General features: G+C 40.7%; 3 protein-coding genes across 6 annotated transcripts in view; 2 read left to right on the forward strand and 1 right to left on the reverse strand.

Annotated features, from left to right (window-relative positions):
* Positions 1-357: 357 nt before the first annotated feature.
* The window catches only part of LOC129373722 (uncharacterized), a 34,206-nt gene continuing 12,486 nt past the window's right edge, over positions 358-22,077 (reverse strand). For 2 of the 4 annotated variants that reach the window (XR_008607399.1, XR_008607397.1), the window contains exons 3-5: positions 1,969-2,097; positions 1,029-1,198; positions 358-937 (exon numbers count right to left, since the gene is read on the reverse strand). Coding sequence is in view for 2 of the 4 variants with exons in the window: in XM_055051784.1 (XP_054907759.1) it covers positions 9,455-10,489 (1,035 nt within the window). In the remaining 2 variants the exon portion in view is untranslated. Of the gene's footprint in view, positions 938-1,028; positions 1,199-1,968; positions 2,098-5,893; positions 10,687-22,077 lie in introns of those variants that run through there. The other 2 variants (XM_055051784.1, XM_055051783.1) reach the window with 2 other exon arrangements.
* Positions 1,997-3,979, forward strand: LOC129373723 (claudin-9-like). Its single transcript, XM_055051785.1, has 2 exons — positions 1,997-2,128; positions 2,963-3,979. Exons 1-2 carry the CDS (start codon positions 1,997-1,999, stop codon positions 3,464-3,466), a joined length of 636 nt encoding a protein of 211 aa, XP_054907760.1. The 3' UTR covers positions 3,467-3,979.
* Positions 11,121-20,143, forward strand: LOC129373727 (claudin-9-like). The gene is made up of 3 exons (XM_055051790.1): positions 11,121-11,178; positions 18,492-18,606; positions 19,000-20,143. The coding sequence occupies exons 2-3, from the start codon at positions 18,493-18,495 to the stop codon at positions 19,447-19,449; spliced, it is 564 nt and encodes a 187-aa protein (XP_054907765.1). The 5' UTR covers positions 11,121-11,178; position 18,492; the 3' UTR covers positions 19,450-20,143.

Raw genomic sequence — 22,077 nt, forward strand, 5'->3', positions numbered from 1 at the left:
TAAAATAATCAACAGGGAAATTTTTACTGCGTTTAAAACATCTTCTAAAAGGATTAATTCAATTTTATATAAAATATCCAGTGCTTTTTATTCCAGAGCAGATTTTGGGAAAACATGAAGACAGAGAGCTCCATATTCGTCTTGCTGAGAATACAAACATAAAAAAATCCACACAGATTGTGGAAATCAGTCAACATTTAGGATGTCGTTTGCAGTTTTAATGCTTTAAATGTTCAATGATTTCCAGCTTCCTTTTATGTAGGACAATAAACATCATTCAAATCCAGCCAAGAATGGATAAAAAATAAAGTTTTCTATAAAACTCAGGTTGAGTTAAGATGATTAAACAGACAAATTATGTTGGAAAAACTCTTTAATTTGAAGAACAAAGGATGGAAATTAAATCTTATTGTTGACAAAGACTTTCTGAATTATCTCTAATGATGGATGGAAGTTGGCCAGATTGGTCTAATGTATCTCTTTCTCAATAAATTAAATAAAGTCTGAAATCATCAGAGAATCAGAATTATTACAGTTGAACATCAGAACATTAATGGATTGAGGTTCATACTATCCATATCTGTCCTCTGTTCTGTTTTCTCTATATTATTTTCAATAATTAATTTTGATGTTATGCAAACCAAAACTACCAACACGTCTATTTTTAAAGCCGACATTCCTTCTTGTTTCTTCATTCATCTTTCTCGTGATCCATGAAACCAACTGGATGAGTCAAGACCTCACGGTCTCTGCTCCTCATCTTCGTCATTGATTTCGACACAAACAGGTGTGGAGGGAGCTGGTATAGCTATGGAAACCTGCGTGGGATTTGTTTGTGCCGACTGGATGTACTGATGGGAAAAACTGGCAATCTTCCAGATAGTGGTTGGTTTGTTCAACTTGTGATGGATACAAACGGAGAAACTCTGCAGCATCACTGTTGTAACAGAATAAAAACATGAATGAGATTTTATTCCTTTTTTTTTTTTCAGAAAATTTGTGACCTCTGTTTCCAAAAAGAGGGGAACCTGTACAGGTCAGAAGTGGTTTCAGCTCCATATTTCCTCCGTGTTTCTCTGGCTGGACTGGGGCTCCGCCTACTCCTGACATTCCTCTATAAGTAACGTTTGTTTCCTCACTCTGCAGCTTCCAGACGGCCGCGCATCAGAAAACATCTTCAACAAAAACCTCTAAACCTCTACAGGTGTTCAAAGAAGACAAATAGGTAAGTCTTTACATGCAGTATAAACAACGTCATTAAGAAAACAATAAAGAAATAAATGTTTTTAAAGGTATTTATTTCAAAGAATATTTGATAGGTTGTTGTTTTTCCTCTTTTGCTCTAGGATTTAATCAACCAGTTTGGGCAAAAATAGCTTTAAATGTTCAAAAACGAAATAAATTAATTGAAATTAATTACATTTTGTGTGCCAGTCTACAGATGATTATTTATTTCTGATTTAAAGATTCTCAATTTAATCAAAATAATTTTTAATGTTTGTAGTAACTAACAAAAAGAATAATTCAAGATATTTCAACATTTAAATCAAATGTGTGTAAATCTGCACACGCTAATATTAAAAGTCTATTTTCAGTTATCCCGATGTGACCAAAATGGTTATAAATTATTTTTGAATTTTATCTCGCTGGCTGGATGTTGTGAAGCAGCGGCTGAGCCTTTAATTGGTGGAGATCTCAGGCCTGTCTGGGCATAACTTTAATTTGAAAATGTTGCCTTAAACCACGGATTAGGTGGTGACATGCACCAGGTAATAAGTGTTTTGTCTGAGGGAGTATCCAGCTGAAGCTTTGACAAACACATAGATTAACTGGAACAATGAGTGAAACAAAAGAAATTAATTCTGAACATTGTTTTAATTTTAAATAGCTTTAGAAAACCTTATCTTAATGCCTAAGAAATTCTAAATTTGTAATGAAAAAAATCCAGATTTTTAGCATTTATTTTACCTCTATACGATGTGTAGTTTTTTCCAGGATGGGATCGTCAGCTGTTCAGATGGTGTGTGTGGCCTTCGGGATCATCGGGGTCACTGGGGTCATCGTCTGTTGCGCCCTTCCTCTCTGGAAAGTGTCAGCCTTCATAGGAAACAACATTGTGACAGCGCAGGTAAGCATTTATGATTCAGAGCAACAAAATATATTTTATGACTTAAATGATCAGAAAAGTTATGTTTTTACAGGTTTTATTGCTCGACAATTACACAATCATATTTTATGTTTTGAGCAGGAAATAATTTTAATATTATAATTGTAGGTTTCACTAATTAAGGTCAGTTAGGATGTTTATATTTACTAAATACTACACCAATTAAAGAAAATAGTTTTTTAATTGCCTTTTAATCTTCACTTCTTGGCTTAAACATAAATAAATTAAATAGGACCAATAATGGAAAATGTATTATTTTTCATGATACATTTTTGTATTAACATTTTGGTCTCAACAACTTCTGAAAACAGGCAAAAGAGCTTAAAAAAACATCCAGTTGTGTTTGGGCAACAAATTCATGTTTTTTGGTGTCTAGAAAATGTGTTGTTCCACAGCAGCAGCCACTACCTGTTGCCTAGCAACCCCAGCAGAGCTCCAGGGCATTTGTGCAGCACATACAGTGGTCCAATATGGCTGCATACTTTGGGTCAGTGTCCAAGTGGAAGATCCACTGCAGCCCAAACTTTAACTTCCTGTCTAGGATTGCTGCATCAGCATTTCCACTTAGTTATTTCCTCATGACTATATAGGCCCTCGAGCTGTTTCCTCCAAATGAAGCAACAAAGTTTAATCCAAATCTTGTGACTTCATCAGAAACCTACAAAGTCCTGACATCATCATTTGGCTTTTCCAAGATTCCTTAAAATTTTGACAGCATTTGCTGGAATACAGGAAATAAGAAAATGTGCTTTATGCAGTGCATGTAAATCTCTGTTTCTGCATCTTTCGGTGTAGGAGAGTCAAGAAGGTCTATGGATGGAGTGTGTGAAGCAGAGCACAGGGCAGCAGCAGTGCAAAGTGTACGACTCCTTGCTGGTGCTGTCCTCTGACCTGCAGGCCGCCCGCGCCATGACCATCATCAGCTGCATGCTCGGTATTCTCAGCCTCCTAGTCCTTTTCTGCGGTGCCGACTTCACCACATGTGTTCAGAATGAAGATGCCAAGCCCAAAATCAGCCTGGTGGCCGCAGTGGGCCTGATGCTGGCCGGCCTGCTGGTTATCATCCCTGTGAGCTGGTCGGCACACAACACCGTGAGAGATTTCCACAACCAACTGGTGCATGAGTCCCTGAAGAGAGAGCTGGGAGCGTGCATCTATATCGGCTGGGCAGCCGGTGTACTGATGCTCCTGGCTGGAGGTCTGCTCTGCTGCTTCAGCCGACCCAAATCCAGCAGCTCTGGAGGAACCGCCAAGTACTACAGCAATACCGCTTCAGCACCAAACAAGAACTACGTGTAGAGGCCATGTGGTACCACAGAATGTAAATACCCTATGCTAAGAATATCTGAATCTCATCATTATTTCCATAATTTTATCAGTTGCTGCTGGAAGGCATGTGCTCTGTAATGTTTTATTTCCAAGTTTCTGAGCTGTTTTCTTTCAACCATGCAAAATGGTTGAATTCCCATGAATTTTCTGAAAAATTGTGACATAATAATGAAGAAGACATATGAAAAAGTCTCTCTAAGCAGCCAAATATTACATGGCTTGTTACTGGCAAGTTACAAGATAATAAAACCAAATGGCAATTTTGTTTGCTTATTTAGTCCATTTTATGTTCATGATTTCTTTGCTCAAGATTTGCCTCAAGAAACATTTTCATTTTTGTATTTCTCAAGCTTCTGCATGACTTTCTATTCATAAAACTTGTTTTGTATCTCATTTTGTATACTGATCACTAGATATTACTAATGAGCTGATTTGTCAGATGCAGAGATGTTTGGGGAAATGAATAAAAACACAGAAGACAGATTCAATTTCAAAGAAATTCGCATTTTTTTAAATACAGAATTTGGAAAATAAAAAGCTATAGAGCTAAGTTATAATCTGTAACAAAAATGCAGCAATATGGTTTTTTTCTGCCTTGCTGTTTGCACAATTTTGTAACACGTTTTTTCAAATGTAAAATGATGCACAAGTGTGAGTTGATCTGTCCTAAAATCATATTTAGAGGGTTTTCTTCATGCATCAGCAGCCGCAAACGCATATCAGTATTTGTCAAGTGAACCCAACAACCAACAGCCTTGGTGAGGCGAAGCTTCAAACAGGAAACTCTGAGACGGAAGAAGAGGCAGGTTTCAACAGAGACGTAGAGAAATAAAACTGAACATATTTTGGTCAAATCCCACACTGATGACCGCTTCACTGACAACTGTCCCCTGTGGATGATGATAAATGCCACTTGTAACACTCGAGCTACATCACAGATCTCAACCAAGGATTTAGTTTACCAAAACATAATATAAGAACATAAATAATGTGGATTAGAAGGTTTGGCTAAATACAGAAGCGATAAGGACCTCGCTGCAGCAAACAGAAAGGGGCGGGACGGACCTCAGTCAGTTTCATACCTTATTTGGAAATTGGACCATTGCACTCCGGAAGTGAAACTTAACCATATTTCCTATATTATCTGCAATCTCAAGTTGTTCTTTTCCTTTGATATCTGTGATATATCTTCACCTTTAGGAAGAAGTTGAACTCTCAGCATGTATTTGAACTTCTCGCTTTTATTTACTTCAGCACATCTCACAGATTTTAACAAATCCTGTAGCTTTCGGTGTGCTTCTAAATCTGCTCCTCAGTCGCCTCTTTCCGGGCCTGCTACTGCCTCTAGTGGCATGGGATGGTAACACAACTAATATAATTAGATTACCAAATCAGTTTAGCACAAAGTCTTTATTATTAAGAACTCATTCATTGACAGTGTAGTAGTTATCTGGGTTGTTATCTTCTGTGAACCTAATTAGTTTGTTATTGACCTTTGCTCAAGTAAATTTCTAGCGTTTACATTGCAAATGGTATTTCTATCAAAGTGTATCATGTTGTTTACATGTTTCCTTATTTCTTTTTTTTCCTCCTATAATTGATGGATATATAGAGATATTATTTATAATGTATAAAAGTTCTGTTTTATACATTATAAAACAATACTTTTATAATGTAAAAAAAATTATTCGAGTGTTCTAAATTTAGTAATGTAATTATATTAGTTGTGCTACCACCCCCGCGGCACTAGAGAAAGTACACAGAAAGCTACAGAATTTGTTAAAAACTGTGAGCTGCGCTAAAGTAAATAAAAGAGACAAGTTCAAATACATGCTGAGAGTGAAGATAACTATATATCACAGATTTCAAAAGAAAATAAAAACGTAATAATATAAAAACTAGTGCCCCCTTCACTTCCGGAGTGCAAAGGTCCCATTTCCTAAAAAGGTATGAGACTGACAGTGTGTACTTGAGGTGTGCGGCTTGTGCTCCAAGAGGGAGGTGGTGGGCGGGACATTGTGTCATTTGGCAGCAGCTCATTGGCTAAGAGCGATGCTAGTGTTTTTTATGTGAAAAGTTAACCTTTTGACTCCTGACAATAATTCACCATAAAATGATGAGAACGACACATTTTCTTTCTCCATTCAAATTAGTAAGAGGACAGCATTTGTAGGAGGCTCCCATCAAAGCCCACATAATAGTATCAGTCTGTGGAAAAGTCTGAAGCTGTTGAAACCATTTAATGCAGTAAAAGTAAAAAGAAAAGTAAATGTAGACTTTTTTTTTTTACAGTAATATAAAAAGTACCACTTTGGGTCACCCAGAGTAAGAGCATTGGTTTCTGCTTTTAATTCTTGTACTACAACTAGAATTGTTGAATTTTGGGTGTAAGAAGACCTTAGAAACCAGCGTCATGTCCCGGTCGGCTCCTAGTGTCTGGTTGAATCGGCCCCGTGGGCTCCTAGATTCTCGGTTGCCTTGGCCCTGCGGGTTCATAAGTTCTAGGTTGACTTGGCCCTGCTGGCTCCTAGTGTCTGGTTGTAACAGCCCCACGGGCTCCTAGCTTCTCGGTTGCATTGGCACCACCGGCTCCTAGCTTCTCGGTCGCCAAGGCCCCGTGGGCTCCTAGCTTCTCGGTTTCCTTGGCCTGCCGGCTCCTAGTGTCTGGTTGAATCGGCCATGCGGGCTCCTAGTGTCTGGTTGAATCGGCCATGCTGGCTCCTAGCGTCTGGTTGTAACGGCCACAAGGGCCCCTAGCTTCTCGGTTGCATTGGCACCGCCGGCTCCTAGCTTCTCGGTCGCCAAGACCCTGTGGGCTCCTAGCTTCTCGGTTTCCTTGGCCTGCTGGCTCCTAGTGTCTGGTTGAATCGGCCATGCTGGCTCCTAGTGTCAGGTTGAATCGGCCCCTTGGGGTCCTAGCTTCTCGCTTGCCTTCGCCCCGCGGGTTCATAGTTTCTCGGTTGCCTTGGCCCCGCCGGCTCCCAGTGTCTGGTTGAATCGGCCATACGGGCTCATAGCTTTTTGGTTGCCTTGTCCCCACTGGCTCCTAGTGTCTGGTTGTAATGGTCCCGTGGGCTCCTATCTTCTCGGTTCCATTGGCCCCACCGGCCTCTACTGTCTGGTAGAATAGGCCCCGTGGGCTCCTAGCTTCTCCATTGCCTTGGCCCGCAGGTCCATAGCTTTTCGGTTGAATTGTCCCCGCTGGCTCCTAGTGTCTGGTTGAATAGGCCATGCGGGCTCCTAGTGTCTGGTTGTAATGGCCCCGTGTGCTCCTAGCTTCTCGGTTGCGTTGGCCCCGCCGGCCCCTAGTGTCTGGTAGAATCGGCCCCGTGGGCTCCAAGCTTCTCGATTGCCTTGGCCCCGCGGGTTCATAGCTTTTTGGTTGCCTTTGCCCCGCTGGCTGCCAGTGTCTGGTTGAATTGGCCATGCCGGCTCCTAGTGTCTGGTAGTAACTGCCACGTGGGCTCCTAGCTTCACGGTTGCCTTCACCCTGCGGGTTCATAGTTTTTCGGTTGCCTTGGCCCCGCTGGCTCCTAGTGTCTGGTTGTAACGGCCGCGTGGGCTCCTAGCTTCTCAGTTGCCTTGGCCCTGCGGGTTCATAGCTTTTCGGTTGCCTTGGCCCCGCCGGCTCCTAGTGTCTGGTTGTAACGGCCCCGTGGGCTCCTAGATTCTCGGTTGCCTTGGCGCTGCTGGTTCATAGCTTTTCGGTTGCCTTGAGCCCGCCGGCTCCTAGTGTCTGGTTATAACGGCCCCGTCGGCTCCTAGCTTCTCAGTTACATTGGCCCCACCAGCTCCTAGTGTCTGGTTGAATCGGCCATGCGGGCTCCTAGCTTCTTGGTTGCGTTGGCCCCGCCGGCTACTAGTGTCTGGTAGAATCGGCCACGTGGGCTCCTAGCTTCTTGGTTGCCGAAGCCCTGTGGGCTCCTAGCTTCTCGGTTGCCTAGGCCCCGTTGGCTTTTAGCTTTTCGGCTGCCTTGGCCCCGTGGGGTCCCAGCTTCTCGGTTGCCTTGGCTCCGCCGGCTCTTAGCTTCTTGGTTGCAGATTCCTGGTGGGCTCCCAGCTTCTAGATTGCTTTGACCCCGACGGCTCCCAGCTTCTAGGTTTCTTAGCCCCAGCAGGCTCCCAGCTTCTCGGTTGTCTGGGCCAAGCAGGCTCCTAGCTTCTCGGTTGCCTTGGTCCCGCGGGCTCCTAGTGTCTGGTTGAATGGGCCCCGCGGGCTCCTAGTGTCTGGTTGAATGGGCCCCGCAGGCCCTAATGTCTGGTGCAATGGGTCCCGCGGGTTTCTAGTGTCTGGTGGAATGAGCCTGGCGGGCTCCCAGTGTCTGGTGGAATGGGCCCGGCGGGATCCCAGTGTCTGGTGGAATGGGCCCGGCGGGATCCCAGTGTCTGGTTGAATGGGCCCCGCAGGCTCCTAATGTCTGGTGCAATGGGTCCCGCGGGCTTCTAGTGTCTGGTGGAATGGGCCCCGCGGGCTCCCAGTGTCTGGTGGAATGGGCCCCGCGGGCTCCCAGTGTCTGGTGGAATGGGCCCCGCGGGCTCCCAGTGTCTGGTGGAATGGGCCCCGCGGGCTCCCAGTGTCCGGTTGAATGGGCTCCCAGTGTCTGCTGGATTGGGCCCCGCCGGTTCCCAATGTCCGGTTGAATGGGCCCCGCGGGCTCCCAGTGTCCGGTTGAATGGGCCCCGCGGGCTCCCAGTGTCCGGTTGAATGGGCCCCGCGGGCTCCCAGTGTCCGGTTGAATGGGCCCCGCGGGCTCCTAGTGTCCGGTTGAATCGGCCCCGCGGGCTCCTAGTGTCCGGTTGAATCGGCCCCGCGGGCTCATAGTGTCCGGTTGAATCGGCCCCGCGGGCTCCTAGTGTCCTGAATCGGCCCCGCGGGCTCATAGTGTCCGGTTGAATCGGCCCCGCGGGCTCATAGTGTCCGGTTGAATCGGCCCCGCGGGCTCCTTGTGTCCGGTTGAATGGGCACCGCGGGCTCCTAGTGTCCGGTTGAATCGGCCCCGCGGGCTCATAGTGTCCAGTTGAATGGGCACCGCGGGCTCCTAGTGTTGTTTGAATCAGCCACGTGGGCACCTAGTGTCAGATTGAATCGGCCCCGCGGGCCCCTAGTGTCTGGTAGAACCGGCTCCGTGGGCTCCTAGCTTCTCGGTGTCCTTGGAACCGTGTGCTCCTAGCTTCTTGGTTGCCTTGGACCCGCAGGCTCCTAGCTTCTTAGTTGCCTTGGAACCGCAGGTTCCTAGCTTCTTGGTTGCCTTGGAACCGCAGGCTCCTAGCTTCTTGGTTGCCTTGGAACCGCAGGCTCCTAGCTTCTTGGTTGCCTTGGCCCAGCACGTTCCTAGCTTCTCGGTTGCCTTGGAACCGCAGGCTCCTAGCTTCTTGGTTGCCTTGGCCCAGCACGTTCCTAGCTTCTCGGTTGCCTTGGAACCGCAGGCTCCTAGCTTCTTGGTTGCCTTGGAACTGCAAACTCTTAGCTTCTTGTTTGCCTTGGCCCCACGGGCTCCTAGCTTCTGGTTCCCATGGCCCCGCTTGCTCCTAGCTTCTTGGTTACATTGGCCCCCCAGGTTCCGAGCACCTCGGTGACCAAAGCCCCCCAGGCTCCGAGCACATTAGTGCCCGCAACCCCCCAGGCTCCAAGCACCTCAGAGCCCACAACCCCTAAGGCTCCAAGCTCCTCGGTGCCCACAGCCCCCCAGGCTCCAAGCACCTCAGAGCTCATAGCCCCTCGGTGCCCACAGCCCCCCCAAGCTCCAATCACTTTAGTGCCCACAGGCTTCCAGGCTCCCAGCCATGGGGTTGTAGTGCTAGGAGTCTGCGCCACAACCCCCCAGACTCCGAGCTCCTTCACTCCTGCAGCCTTCTGGTCTCCAAGCTCCTCCAATACTGCAGCCCTTTTAAGGCTCCCTATTAGACACTTTTGTTCTTGCATGTGTCTAGTTCTGTCAAGGTTTTTTTTCCGAATCATTAACTATCATTCGTCAGGTCCTCTCCAACTTTTGATGCAATGGTCTCGAAAGATAGTGATTTCCTCAACCCCTCTGGTACCATAATGTCCGGAGTTGATTGTCTGTGAGCTAATCTCTGTATCTTTGCTCGTTCTACTGCCTCTCTTTCCAGTTTGAGCCTTTCTTGAAGAGCTTTCCGTTCCTCATGTTCCCTGGAATAGAAACATTTTTCTTCTATCCCCAGGAATTCATCTGTTGAATCAATGAACTCATTCCGCCTTCTAAACCTCACGGCAGCCTCTTTTCGCACCCAGTCCACTTCATCCATTGCTCGAGTAAGTTGCAATAAAGTGGGTGACAGGCAGTACATTTTTACCCTCTGAGGTGCCAAAGAGAGTTTTCGGGGAGCGGGCTCTGGTTCTTTAGACTTCAGAGATAGTTTCCTGGTAAGGTCTTTTTTCATGTCGTCTGTGGATTCTACGGCCTGACTAAGCACTTTCAACTGATCAAAATTACGTTTTAGCTCCATGTTCATTTCTTCCATAGTCTTGTACATTTGCAGTTCGAAGTCCACCCAATCTTTCTCATCTGCGTCAAGTGATTTTTTCACATCTGCGAGGAGCTTTTGGAGAGTACAAACTTCACTTTTAACAGATGGTGGCTTGTCCAAAGCTTTCTGTTCGACCAGCATGTCTCTTATTGATTCCTTTCTTTCCCCCATTTCCAGTTTGACCTTGCGGGCTTTAATTCTTTCAATCTCCCTTTCAGTGCACGGACCGACAATCGGCTCGATATGAAAGTCCAGGTCATGTTTTATAAGGAAGTCCTTTAAAAAGTACACCGCACTGGAACTTCGAGATTCTTTCCCTAAGATCTTATCGTCAACCTCACCTTTCTGTCGAATCGATCGCATGTTAAGTTCTACTAGTGTGCCGTAGTTATTTTCAGGGGGGTCATGTCCACGAAACTGCCGCCTAACGTACTCCTCCATAAAGTCCACTTTCTTCTTCTTCTTCACCCTCTTGTACTTGCTTATGCCAAAGATTTGTCCCATATTGTTGGAAGAAAAAAACAGAAGCTTCTGAAATTGCTTTGGAAATCTCTCACGAGTTGGTTTAAAAACGCTAATATAATAATAATAGTAATTATAATTATTATTCTGTCAGCTTGGGCGTCTTGCTGCTATTTTCTGAAAACTTCAAGGGTCAAACTTGAAAACACTCCTGTGATGTCTGGAATATCTGAAGAGAATGAAACCATGCACTAACAACTTCAACTATGACATCACAATCGCTGACATCACAATGCGAAAGGCGGAGAATTACGTCATCAGCCGTCACAGATCAGTTTTTGTTTTGATGAAAAAAAAAAAAAATGCTACGACTCAGCTAGCAAGACTGATCGGTCAACATTGTCTAAAATGTTTTTGCTCTAACTGTAGCAAAGACATGCAGGAGGCCATAACTGATGGTTAAATGTTAATTTATTAAAGTTATCCGCGTCATTCATAAGAGTTAGACATGAACTATTCTTTACATTCACAGACTTTTCTATTAGCATTTCAACTTACTCACACTGTTCCCTTACAGACTGTAGCTAAAACTCGGTGGCTTTTAATCATTTCTTCTTTGTTTTGCTAAATTTTAACCGATTCAGTTGGAACGCCGTTCCGTTACCATAGCTACGGTGAGACATGAGATACCAAAATAAAAGCCTGTGTCCTTAACGGTAGTTACAACAAAGGTAACTTTCCATTCAGCGTCTTTTACACCTTTATGATGATTATTATGTTTATATCAAAATCCCAGTTTTTTTTCCTTCATGGAGAAAGTTTGCGTTGCTGAACGTCTGAGACGTTTTTATAAAATGCTGGTATAAAAATGCAATACCGCATTGAGCCACTAGAGGGCTCCTGACCTAGCCAAACCTCATCCTCTCCATTCAAACAATGGCTTTATGCAGTTTTCTACATTTATTTCATTCGTAATCTGCATTACATTTATCCTAAACAGTAAAGAAGAATTTTACTTATATAAAAGTCATGGAATCCTTGAAATATTTCAATTTAGAGGGTCTATTTTGTATTACTGAAAATAAGACAAAACATCACGTAGTAATATCTTCTCAACCCATGGATAAAGTTTCTCCTTATTTTTTTTCACCTTAATTTTACCTGTAGGAAAAAGGAATATCAAAAACATCAATGTCAGATCTATTACTGACATAATTGGCCTTCTCCCCTCCTTTCCAAGCCTCTTCTATATGTTTTTAGGGAAAGATTATATTTAAATCAGAAGAGCAAAACAGTTTAAGATGCTCTAAAATGTTATTGTGGTTAATTAAAAGAACAAAATTTAAATGGATTTTATAGTTTCTGCTCCAAAAGTATTTTGTGACCTGTGACAGATTTATCAGTTTTGTTTGGGGAAAAAAGTGAGAAGAACAATTTTGTATTAATTGCAAAGAAACTGAACTATTGTCAATTTTTGACAGTTACATAAATTATGCACATAACATAGTAAAGACCATAATACAGATCTTTTCTACCAACAGTCATCATACCAAATATAACTGTATAATTTAAATTAATGTGAGGTGCAACAACATTTAATTTCCCTTTCAGATCTATTAAGTATTTTTGAATTTGAATGTCATGTAATTTATTTTGTCAGTATTAATGTAAAAATTGTACAACTGTGCTAATATTTCAACAAGACTGGGGCCTTAAGGTTATTTAACAGAAAAACAGAAGGGACACAATTGCTTAATTATTTTTGGTCGGCTCTGTCGTTTATTTTGATAGTTTCAACCGAGATGAAAGTGTTTTGTAATTCTGTAGGAGTTGGATCTTCATCTTCATTCCATTTTCTTCACCTTTTGCCTTTGTGGAGTTTCATTGGTGTGTTTGGGGAGGATGTACACTCTTAAAAGTAAATGAAACAGAAAACGTGTAAATAAAACACATACAGCCATCTCTGATTCAGTGTCAGTGGATACTACCTGTCACCAGGTGGCACTATCGCTGCCAGCAGCCCAAACTTTCTTGCAAGCAGAAAAAATTTAATTTCATCAATTATGTGATGCAGTTGCATGAGATAAGTTCAGTTAAAAATACTTAATTAAAGGGAAATTAAATGTTGTAACTCATATTAATTCAGATTCTTCAAAGAGTTATTGTGGAGTGATGGGTGTTGGCTGGACAGACCTCCTGTAGCAGTCTGTATTGCAACTAATCTGAAGAAGCCTCTGACTGAAGACGCTGTTTTCCAGAGACAGTAACATGAAGAGGACAATGAGGTTGTTTGCAACCTTCCTGGTTTTTTATGTTCTTCAGAGGTTCAACAAAAACCCAGACAACAATTGTATTATTATTTAATCCATTTTAAGTTTCTGCCATTTCTGTATAATTTATATTCTATATGTCAATTTAGATACAGATTATCTTAGGTTAGGTAGATATGAAGTTTCAATCTCCCTGAGCAGAAACCTGCAATACACAACCACCTGGTTTTACAAAAATAAAAAAAAACATACACTCACCAATCACTTTATTGGGCCCACCTGCCCAACTGTTGATTAACGCAAATCTCAAATCAGGCAATCAAATGGCAACACTTGATGCATTGAGGCACGTAAACATGGCCAAGACGATTTAAAGCACAATGATGCACAGTCATTGACTGAAGGCTTTTGTATACAAAACAAAGGCCTTCAGAAGTTTCTGATACCAATCTCTTTCTATCTTTGAGAGACAAACAGGATCCGTTATAATAATGAAACACAATCTTCATTTTCAGTGTTTGTAAAAATGTTCTATGTGGTTTTTAAAAGAAAGCTTTTTATCTAAAATAAAACAAGATATTTATAATTACTGTCAAACTCCCTCTGTTGCTTCCCACTGCTCTCTGTGCACAAATGGATCTCTGGTAGATTGAGAGAAAACCGTCTTTCGTCTTATCCACGTTCAAAACCAACTTCAGATTCACAAGATGAGTTTGAGACACTCAGTTTATTTTAATTGTAGACAAAATCAAATCTTTCTAAGGATTTGCTGAAGATGTCAAAAGTTACTGTGGAAAAAAAAATTAATCTGTGTGGAACAGATCAGGCTGAGAATCTGGGAAATAGCAAAGAGCAAAATTATTTATTTCTGTCTGGTTCTTGGCCTATATACTTTAGGCCTGAACAATACTCATGTTAAATGACGAAAATAATTAAATAAAATTGTTAAAGAAATGACACAATTTTCACTTCACTTTACATCCTGTTGTTCTGAGATGACAATGATCTTCATTGGCACGAAACAAAACCACAGATGTGTCCAAAAAAAGAAAAAAAAAGCAGAACATCCCGTTATAAAACCACAGCCTCATCTTCAGTAACATTTCACTTGGTTTCCGCTTTGCAAAAAGCCTGAACTCAAGACCCAGCAGAACGTGAGAAAGGTAAGAAATTATTATTGCTAAGAAAAACTGATTTAGCTAAAATAGAAGAATTGTTGGATTCAAATCTTATTAGAAATCCATCATAATGTGCACAAAATTAATCTTTTGAGAACCAAATTAGGCTTTTCTTATCACTTATACATTTTAATGCTCTATTAGGATGCAGAGAAGGAGACAAAATAAATTATTTTCAGTTCAGTTTATTTCTATTGCCCAATTCACAATATGTTATCGCTAAGGAATTTACAAAGCAAAACAAAAAAATTCTAAATGTTAATGAAAAGTAAAAGGTTAGTCGAAGGAGAGCGACAACATTTAGTTCATGGCAGCATTATCTCAGCTGAAGGCAGTCTGAACAGATTCCTGCTTCAACAAAGAGCTAAAAACAAAGTTAAAAGTTGAAATAAATGCACAGCGTGTTCAGTTTGTCCTCCAGCAGCCGAACAGCGATAACTCCGGAAAACCTTTTATAAAACTGATTATTAAAACCTTTCTGTGTTAATTCAAACAGGAAGCCAATGAAGAGAAGCTAACTTGGCCTATACTTTAGGCCTGAACAATACTAATGTTAAATGACGAAAATAATTAAATAAAATTGTTAAAAGAAATGACACAATTTTCACTTCACTTTACATCCTGTTGTTCTGAGATGACAAATAGGAGAAATATTTATTTATTTGGCTGCTCTTCTTTAAAACACATTCATTACAAAAACAGTTACACATTTAACTTTGGTAAATAATTTAAGTAATTAATAATACACTGGGTGTTTATTGGAGGTTTACTGTCTGGGCAAATGTCTGCTGTGATGGCGGAAGGTTTTAGTAAAATTATTATTATTTTTTTTTACCTTGTGAACTTGAAACAACAGATAAAGTTAAATTTCATTTTCAGTGAAGTTGTAAGATATTTTCAGTAATTAATTTTTTGACATTTTTACAAAAATTAAAGCACATATATTTTTTCAACAATCAAGTCAGAAATGTGCAAAAATCAAACCACCTTTTAAAACCCACGGCTCGCTTTTGTTGGAAATATTCTGGAACCACGAAGGCTGACATTTAAATGAGCAAAACTATATATAATAAAATAATGAAGCAGTTCTTGTTTAAAAGCTCTTGAGATTTGCTACATTTAAAACAGATGAAGGAAGTGAGTTTCATGTTTTCATTCTTCAAAAAATGAGTTTTTTTGAAGTAACAAATACATGGACTATGTTTTCTACATCACTCCTGGACAAACTGCGTTAATTTTACTAATATTCCAGAGGTGAAAAGAAGAAATCAAAGAAATCAGTTTAATATGAGATTCAAATAAGTTCTGATCAAAATTAACACCGAGGTTCTTTACTTTGCTAACAGATGCAGGAATGCAACCAGACATTTTGAGCCTCCTGCCTCAAACAAATCAAGCAAGCTGTCAACACATCTCCATAATCTAAAGTCTCTTTTCTCTGCCACGTTGCGCTCTGATCTGTTAACGTGTCGCTTGGTTTGACCCAGAAAGTCAGATTTTCCGTTATACACCCCTTCCTCACTGTGATGGGTGAGACGTGAGCGCTCCAGCTGTGGTAAACTCTCCTCTGATGTCTGCAGCAACACTCAGCAGCGCAAGTGGGATTTTTATTGAGGTGATGAACGTTAATTTCACTTTAGTTTCTGTGCAAATGGAAAACAGGGAAGGACTCATCATGTGGCTCGTTGTGTAAACTTGATACAGAAAAGTTTTAAGTTGTTCTTGCAGAAAAATTATGTACACAAAGTGTAAATCTAAATTTGATGGAAAAAGGCCTACAATTCACATCCTATGAATATACATTATTTTCATACATCAAAGGACAAATTATGTACATCAAGTAAAAAAAAAGTAAAAGTCAGGGGAACAAAGCAAAGAAAAAGGTGCGAGGGGAGGCAGGGTGGGTGGCATCACTCAATCCGGGAACAGAGACTGAAGAGACTGAAAGGACATTGTGAAAGGGCGCCACAGGTTATAGAGTTTAGAGAAGTTGCCTTACACTGACTATCTAATCTCCAATTTCAGATTTTAGAAGGGGCATGGTGTCATTGAGCCGCTGACAGGTAGATGGCGCTGTAGTTGATTTCTGACGAAAAAGTGGCGCCTTGCCAACGCTCTCTTAGCTACAAAAGATAGTTGTATTTCAGATGCAAATAAAGCAATGCCATGAACATTGTTGTCTTACTAATACAATGGGCTTTTAAGTTTTCATGGATTTCCAAACGATCCTGAATTAAGAAAGCATTCGTTGCAACATAACAATGGTGAATAAAGGAGCCGTTCTTTGTATTATTTCCATGGAATCACTTCTGTTTCCTGCCAGAAAGAGCGAGTGCATGGGAACGAGAGAGCAGACCAGAGCCAGACAGCCGAGCAACTGATCCGCCTGTACCCACTGCTGTAAACACCGACCTGCTTCACAGGAAGCATGCAAAACGAATGAAACGTAATGACACAGGGACCTTAAGGAACACGACCATATGTTTCTAAAAGCAACAACTTTGAACCTGAACAGTCAGCTGAACTCGAACTCTGACACCAGAGCTGTCCTACTGTTAAACTATGGGCTTGTTATGTTTCTTTAGGCTTCAAAAGCAAAAAGCCTGAACCGTCATCTCCTCCGTTACTTGGTTTCTGACACTAACGACAATAAACACACATAATATACTCAAAAATAAACACAAAATAAGGTAAAAAGGTTGTCCGTTAGAATGGATTAAAATGTTTAGATATTTAAACAGCACATTTTTACAAGAAAATGTAAAAATGGAGATGAACTGTTTGTAGACACCTGGGAGCCCAAATATGGGAGCATGGGGAGAGGGTTTGATGAAAGTATCTTTGACATTGTATCAAAATAGTTCTGCCAAAAAACATGAGAGTTAAATTACAGGAAGACGCATGAAATTTGTCACAATTGTCAAATGGGGGACAAGGGTTGGGACAAACGAGTTTTGGGGATATGCACCCCGAAGAAGACTTTAAACTCTATGAGTGAAAGCCAAACACAGACTGAACTTGTATGAATGTTTTCAAAGAGCATTATTCCACCAGTCTTCTCCAAAGTTTAGACCCAGTTCTAGTTCCCAAGCTGCCTTAACTTTGGTAACGGGTGAGGAGTCAAAAGACAGAATGTCATTGTAAACCTTTAGAGATATATGACTTTTGAAGAGGATCACAGCTCAAAAAATCTACAGGCTTGGTAGTGGGAGGACAACTGGGAAACAAAACTTTGGCACAGGGTCTAATTTGAAAGTACTAAAATAAATGAGAAGAAAAGAGATTCACTTCTAATGAAAGGTCTTAAAGCTGCCAAAACTTATCTACTTTGTAAAATCATTAGACATAGTGAGCGCTGTTCACCCAGTGTTCTCTATAGATCATCCATCCATCCATCCATCCATCCATCCATCCATCCATCATCCATCCATCCATCCATCCATCCATCCATCCATCCATCCATCCATCCATCCATCCATCCATCCATCCATCCATCCATCCATCCATCCATCCATCCATCCATCCATCCATTTATTTTTGTCTGCTTGTTCGTGGTCGGGTTGAGGGGGTAGCAGCTTTAGAATGGAAGCCCAGACTTCCCTCTCCCCAGCCACTTGTTCCAGCTCCTCTGGGGGAATCCCAAGGCGTTTCCAGGCCAGCTGAGGGACATAGTCCCTCCAGGATATATTCTGGATGTTCCCCACCTCCTGGTGGGACATACCAGGAACATGACCCAAAGCTCATGACAGTAGATGAGGGTAGGAACATAGATCGACCGGTAAATTGAGAGCTTTGCTTGTTGGCTCAGCTCTCTTCACCACGTCGGACCGTAACAGCACCCACTTCACGGCAGAAGCTGCACCAATCCAACTGTCGATCTCCCGCTCCTTTCTATCCTCATTCCTGAACAAGATCCCAAGATACTTGAACTCCTCCACTCCCCTCGACCCGGAGAAGGCACTCTACCCTTTTCCGGCTCAAGACCATGGCCTCGGACCTGGAGGCACTGATCCTCATCCCGGCTGCGACCCGCTCCAGCGAGAGCTGCAGATCACGACTTGATCTTTAAACGAAACTGTTTAAAAGTTGATCCTCAGATTCAGGGTGAAACAGATGACTCTCCAATAAAGCAGCTAATGTAGATGCAGATTTAAATTGGAAATCCCTCCTAAATTTTTAATACAGAGCAAATTACTAAATTATTTGTGAAATCAGAGGGGTTGATGTAATGGGGGAAGTGAGAGCGTTTAGAGAGGATGAGGAACACGACTGTACCCAACTTGCACCATGGGAGGCATATAGATCTAAACCAAATTACATTTTGTGGATGTGTGCTGCCCAATCATACAGTTTGGAAGTTTGGAAGTGACAATCCGCCACTGAATTGGCATCTATGAAATGTGGACTTGCAGATTCTGGGTTTGGAGTTGTTGTTTATGTGGGCTGAGAGCCTACCAGAGGCTAGCGCCCTCTAGTGTCTGTCAGCGCATTTGCTGCCAGTGGCCCAATCCTGCATAAGAGGATGCCAAGAGGAAACCCAAGAATATATTGCAGAAAATGATTTAATCGAGTTTTTAAATTTTTCTTTGTTTACAGAATGGCATCAAAAGTAGTTCAGCTGGTATTCGTGGTTCTCGGCGCCATTGGACTGATGGGGGCCATTATCTGCTGTGCCCTCCCTGAATGGATTGTTGGACATTCTGAAGATATGGTAATCAAATAATCAAAAAGCATTTTATGATTGAAATTAGCATGATAATTATGATTAATTAGCTTTAAAGGTTTTTTTTTAATCAACCATTGTTGTATGTTATATAATTTAATCAGTATGTCTTTATAATAACATATAAAACATCAGAATTTTGACTTTGCAGTTTTACGCCTCATCAGAAACTGGGCTTTCATAAACTGTTTAAAAGACTCAGTGACATTAATTTATATTAACTTCTGGTTTAGATGGGAGTTTAAAAATATTCTCCAAAAAATAAATATATTTTGACATTCAGTAAAAAGAAATTCATTAGATTTTTATATCAGATTTAATTTCATAGAGCATGTTTAATAAAGTAAATGTAAATATCTGTTTCTGTCTTTGGGTGGATAGGAAGTTCATATAGGTCTGTGGAAGGTATGTCCGAAGCACAGCAGTGGACTGCAGATCTGTGGAACGCGTAATACCTATGAATCCTCTGAATTTCACGCCTTCAGGGCTTTGACCGTCATCAGCTGCATGCTCGGTGTTCTCAGCCTCCTCCTCATGTTCTTTGGTTCCGACTTCACCCCATATGTTCAGAACCAAGATAACAAGTCCAAAATGATCCTTGCTGCTGGAGTGGGCCTGATGCTGGCCGGCCTGCTGCTGATCACCCCTGTCAGCTGGATTTCATATGATTTTAGAAATGGAATAGAGGGAATTAAGCTGGGAGCGAGCGTCTATATCGGCTTTCTATCTGGCTTGATGCTGATGCTGATTGGAGGTGGGCTCTGCTACGTAATCAGATCCGGATCCAGCAGCTCTGGAGCAATCATCAGTATCTTTAGCAACAGAGCTTAAGCTAAAGAAAACTTAGTGAGGGAGTTGATTTGGTAAAAACTAGGAAAACGACACCAGAGATTGAAAATATTATGCTGACAATAAATGGACAAAATCATCACATCAATAGTTTTAACATTTTGTGCTGAAAGCCACGTGCTTTGTAAATCCTTTGACTTTAATTTTATTTTGGCAGAATTCCTAGTATTGATCTTAAAATGTTAAAAAATTTGACTTCACAAAGATCCAGAGTAGAAAAATAAAATTTATAAATGTCTGTATGCAGGACAGTTACATTTCAGTGATCTTTTGGTTCATTTTCTGTTTGCTTATTAAATCCATTTTGTTTTTTCATGGTTTCTTAACTCGTTTTTAAAAAATGTCAACATAATTACTAACCAGATTTGCTTTAATTCCATGATGTTTCTCAGTTTCCTGCTTTATTTTCTATTGATAAAACATTCTCTGTAACTATTTCTGTTTTTGTACAACCATCACAACAGATCATTATATTTGGTCAAATTCAGATGTGATTGGAAAACTAATTAAGATTTATGAAAAAGAAATCCATCAACTTACAGAAAACTTTACTTCAACTGATTCTTCATCTCATATGTAAAAGAATATTGTTTAAGAAAATGATGCAAACCCTTAAAGTGTTACCATCTGATTTTATCTTATCTTTTATTTCAGCTTTTGCTTATGTCTTTTTCAATTGCAAATAGAAAATAAAAAGAAACGTTTTTGCAGGTTTTTCAAAATTACATCTGTTCCTGAGTTTTTCTTCACTGTAAGATCTGCACATTAATTTAACGTTAACATCAGTTGATGTTAATTTAACATCAACTAATTAGTTTGTGCAACATTACCACAAATAATGTGTTAATATTGCACATTATTTAACTCATTATTTTTGGTCGGCAATGTCGTTTATTTTTATAGTAAACAGGGCGAGATGTTTACTTTTCTGATTTGTTTTGTTCAGCTTTTGACTTTTTGGTGTTTCATCGCTGTGTTTGGGGAAGATGTACGTTCTTCATAAATACTAAATAAAAGAGCATAACATATACATACAAATACAACCACCACTGATTCAGTGTCAGTGGATACTAGCTGCCACCAGGGGGCCACAGCGTGTCTGAGATGCCCCAGCTCAAAACTTTCTTCAAAGCAGAAAAAATTGGATTTCACTGCGATCTTTTGATGCAGTTGCAAAATGTAAAATATTCAAAAATACTTAATTGATCCCAAAGAAAAATTTTATGTTGTAACTCATATTAATTCAGATTCCTCAAAGTTATTGTCAATGAAGGAAATATCTCCTGCAGCAGTCTGTATTACAGTGCGTCTGAAAAAGCCTCTGACTGAAGACTGTTTCTCTGAGTGTCGGACGAAGAGGTCGGCCAGATTTGTCTATAACTTTCTTTATTTTAAGAAGAATCAGTCTTTTTCTCATCATCATCTTCAGAGGTTCAACAAGAACCCAGATAACAACTTTGTTTCAGTATTTCATCCATTTTATGTTTCTATTATTTCTTTCATGATTTCTATGTTCCTGTTCATAGATCTGCCAACTAGAAGTGCTTGTGATTTTGCATTTCCTTCTATTGATTAAACATTTAGTTGTTTTATTTCTTATTTAGTACACTGGTTACTAGAAATTATTAAAGCTTTGTAAGATCCTGAAGTGTTTGACAAAAGGAATAAACCATTTAAAACTACAGAAGATTCAAGTTAAAACAAAGTTGGAATATTTTTCACATAAATTAAATTCTAAACATCTGAATAGGGTGGATGTAGTTAGTTTTTAATAGTGATGCTGCTATGAACCAGGTGTGGGCAATGTGGACTTAAAGATTTATCAATATTATTGTTGCTGTTCTGATGATGAGAACTACTTATCAGTTCTTCTTTAGATAACTGTACAATTGAGGCAGCAATCTAACCCCCACAAACATGCTGTTGAAAAACATTTCCATTTGCACTACTTCTGCTTAAACGTCTGAACATCTGCAGAGCTCAGTTTTTAAGTGAAAAAAATCTCTAAAAACTCTCATCATTCATATTTAACTTTTCAAGCTCTCAAAGTTTATTTCCTTTATTTAACTAAGAAAAAACCAGATCCAGATCTAATTTTCAATACTCTGACAGAGTGACCTTCCCAACTTCTACCCCTGATCGCTCAGTTCAGACGGATAGCAGCTTAATGCTAACAGGTAGCTCCAACAGCGCTCCCCGCCATCAGAAGAAAACTGAAACTGCGGTCGGTTGGTCCACACACAGCCCAGAAAACAGACAACAACCAGCAAAGACATCTGCAGCACAACCAATAGAAGCTCATACCAAAGACAACAAGATGTTTCTTGATGAAAAGTTACTGACAAGTTAGTTTTGTATAGTTTCAAGTGGATCAAGATATTTGCTCTAGAAACTAGACAAACACTTGGTAAGACTTATTGTTTTACAGTGTAGTCGCACGATGAGTAATTACAAAACACTGCTTACTTTTACAATAAAACAAAAGATGCAATAATACTGAATTAACAGAGATTAGTTAATTCAGTATTATTATTCTATGGTTATTTGAACATTACATTGAAGGTGAAATAGACAGAATTGTATTTTGAGTTTGAATGTATCATTTTGAAA

The sequence above is a fragment of the Poeciliopsis prolifica genome, unplaced genomic scaffold (genome assembly GCF_027474105.1).
Source record: "Poeciliopsis prolifica strain line A6 unplaced genomic scaffold, Auburn_PproV2 SCAFFOLD034, whole genome shotgun sequence".
NCBI lineage: Eukaryota > Metazoa > Chordata > Actinopteri > Cyprinodontiformes > Poeciliidae > Poeciliopsis > Poeciliopsis prolifica.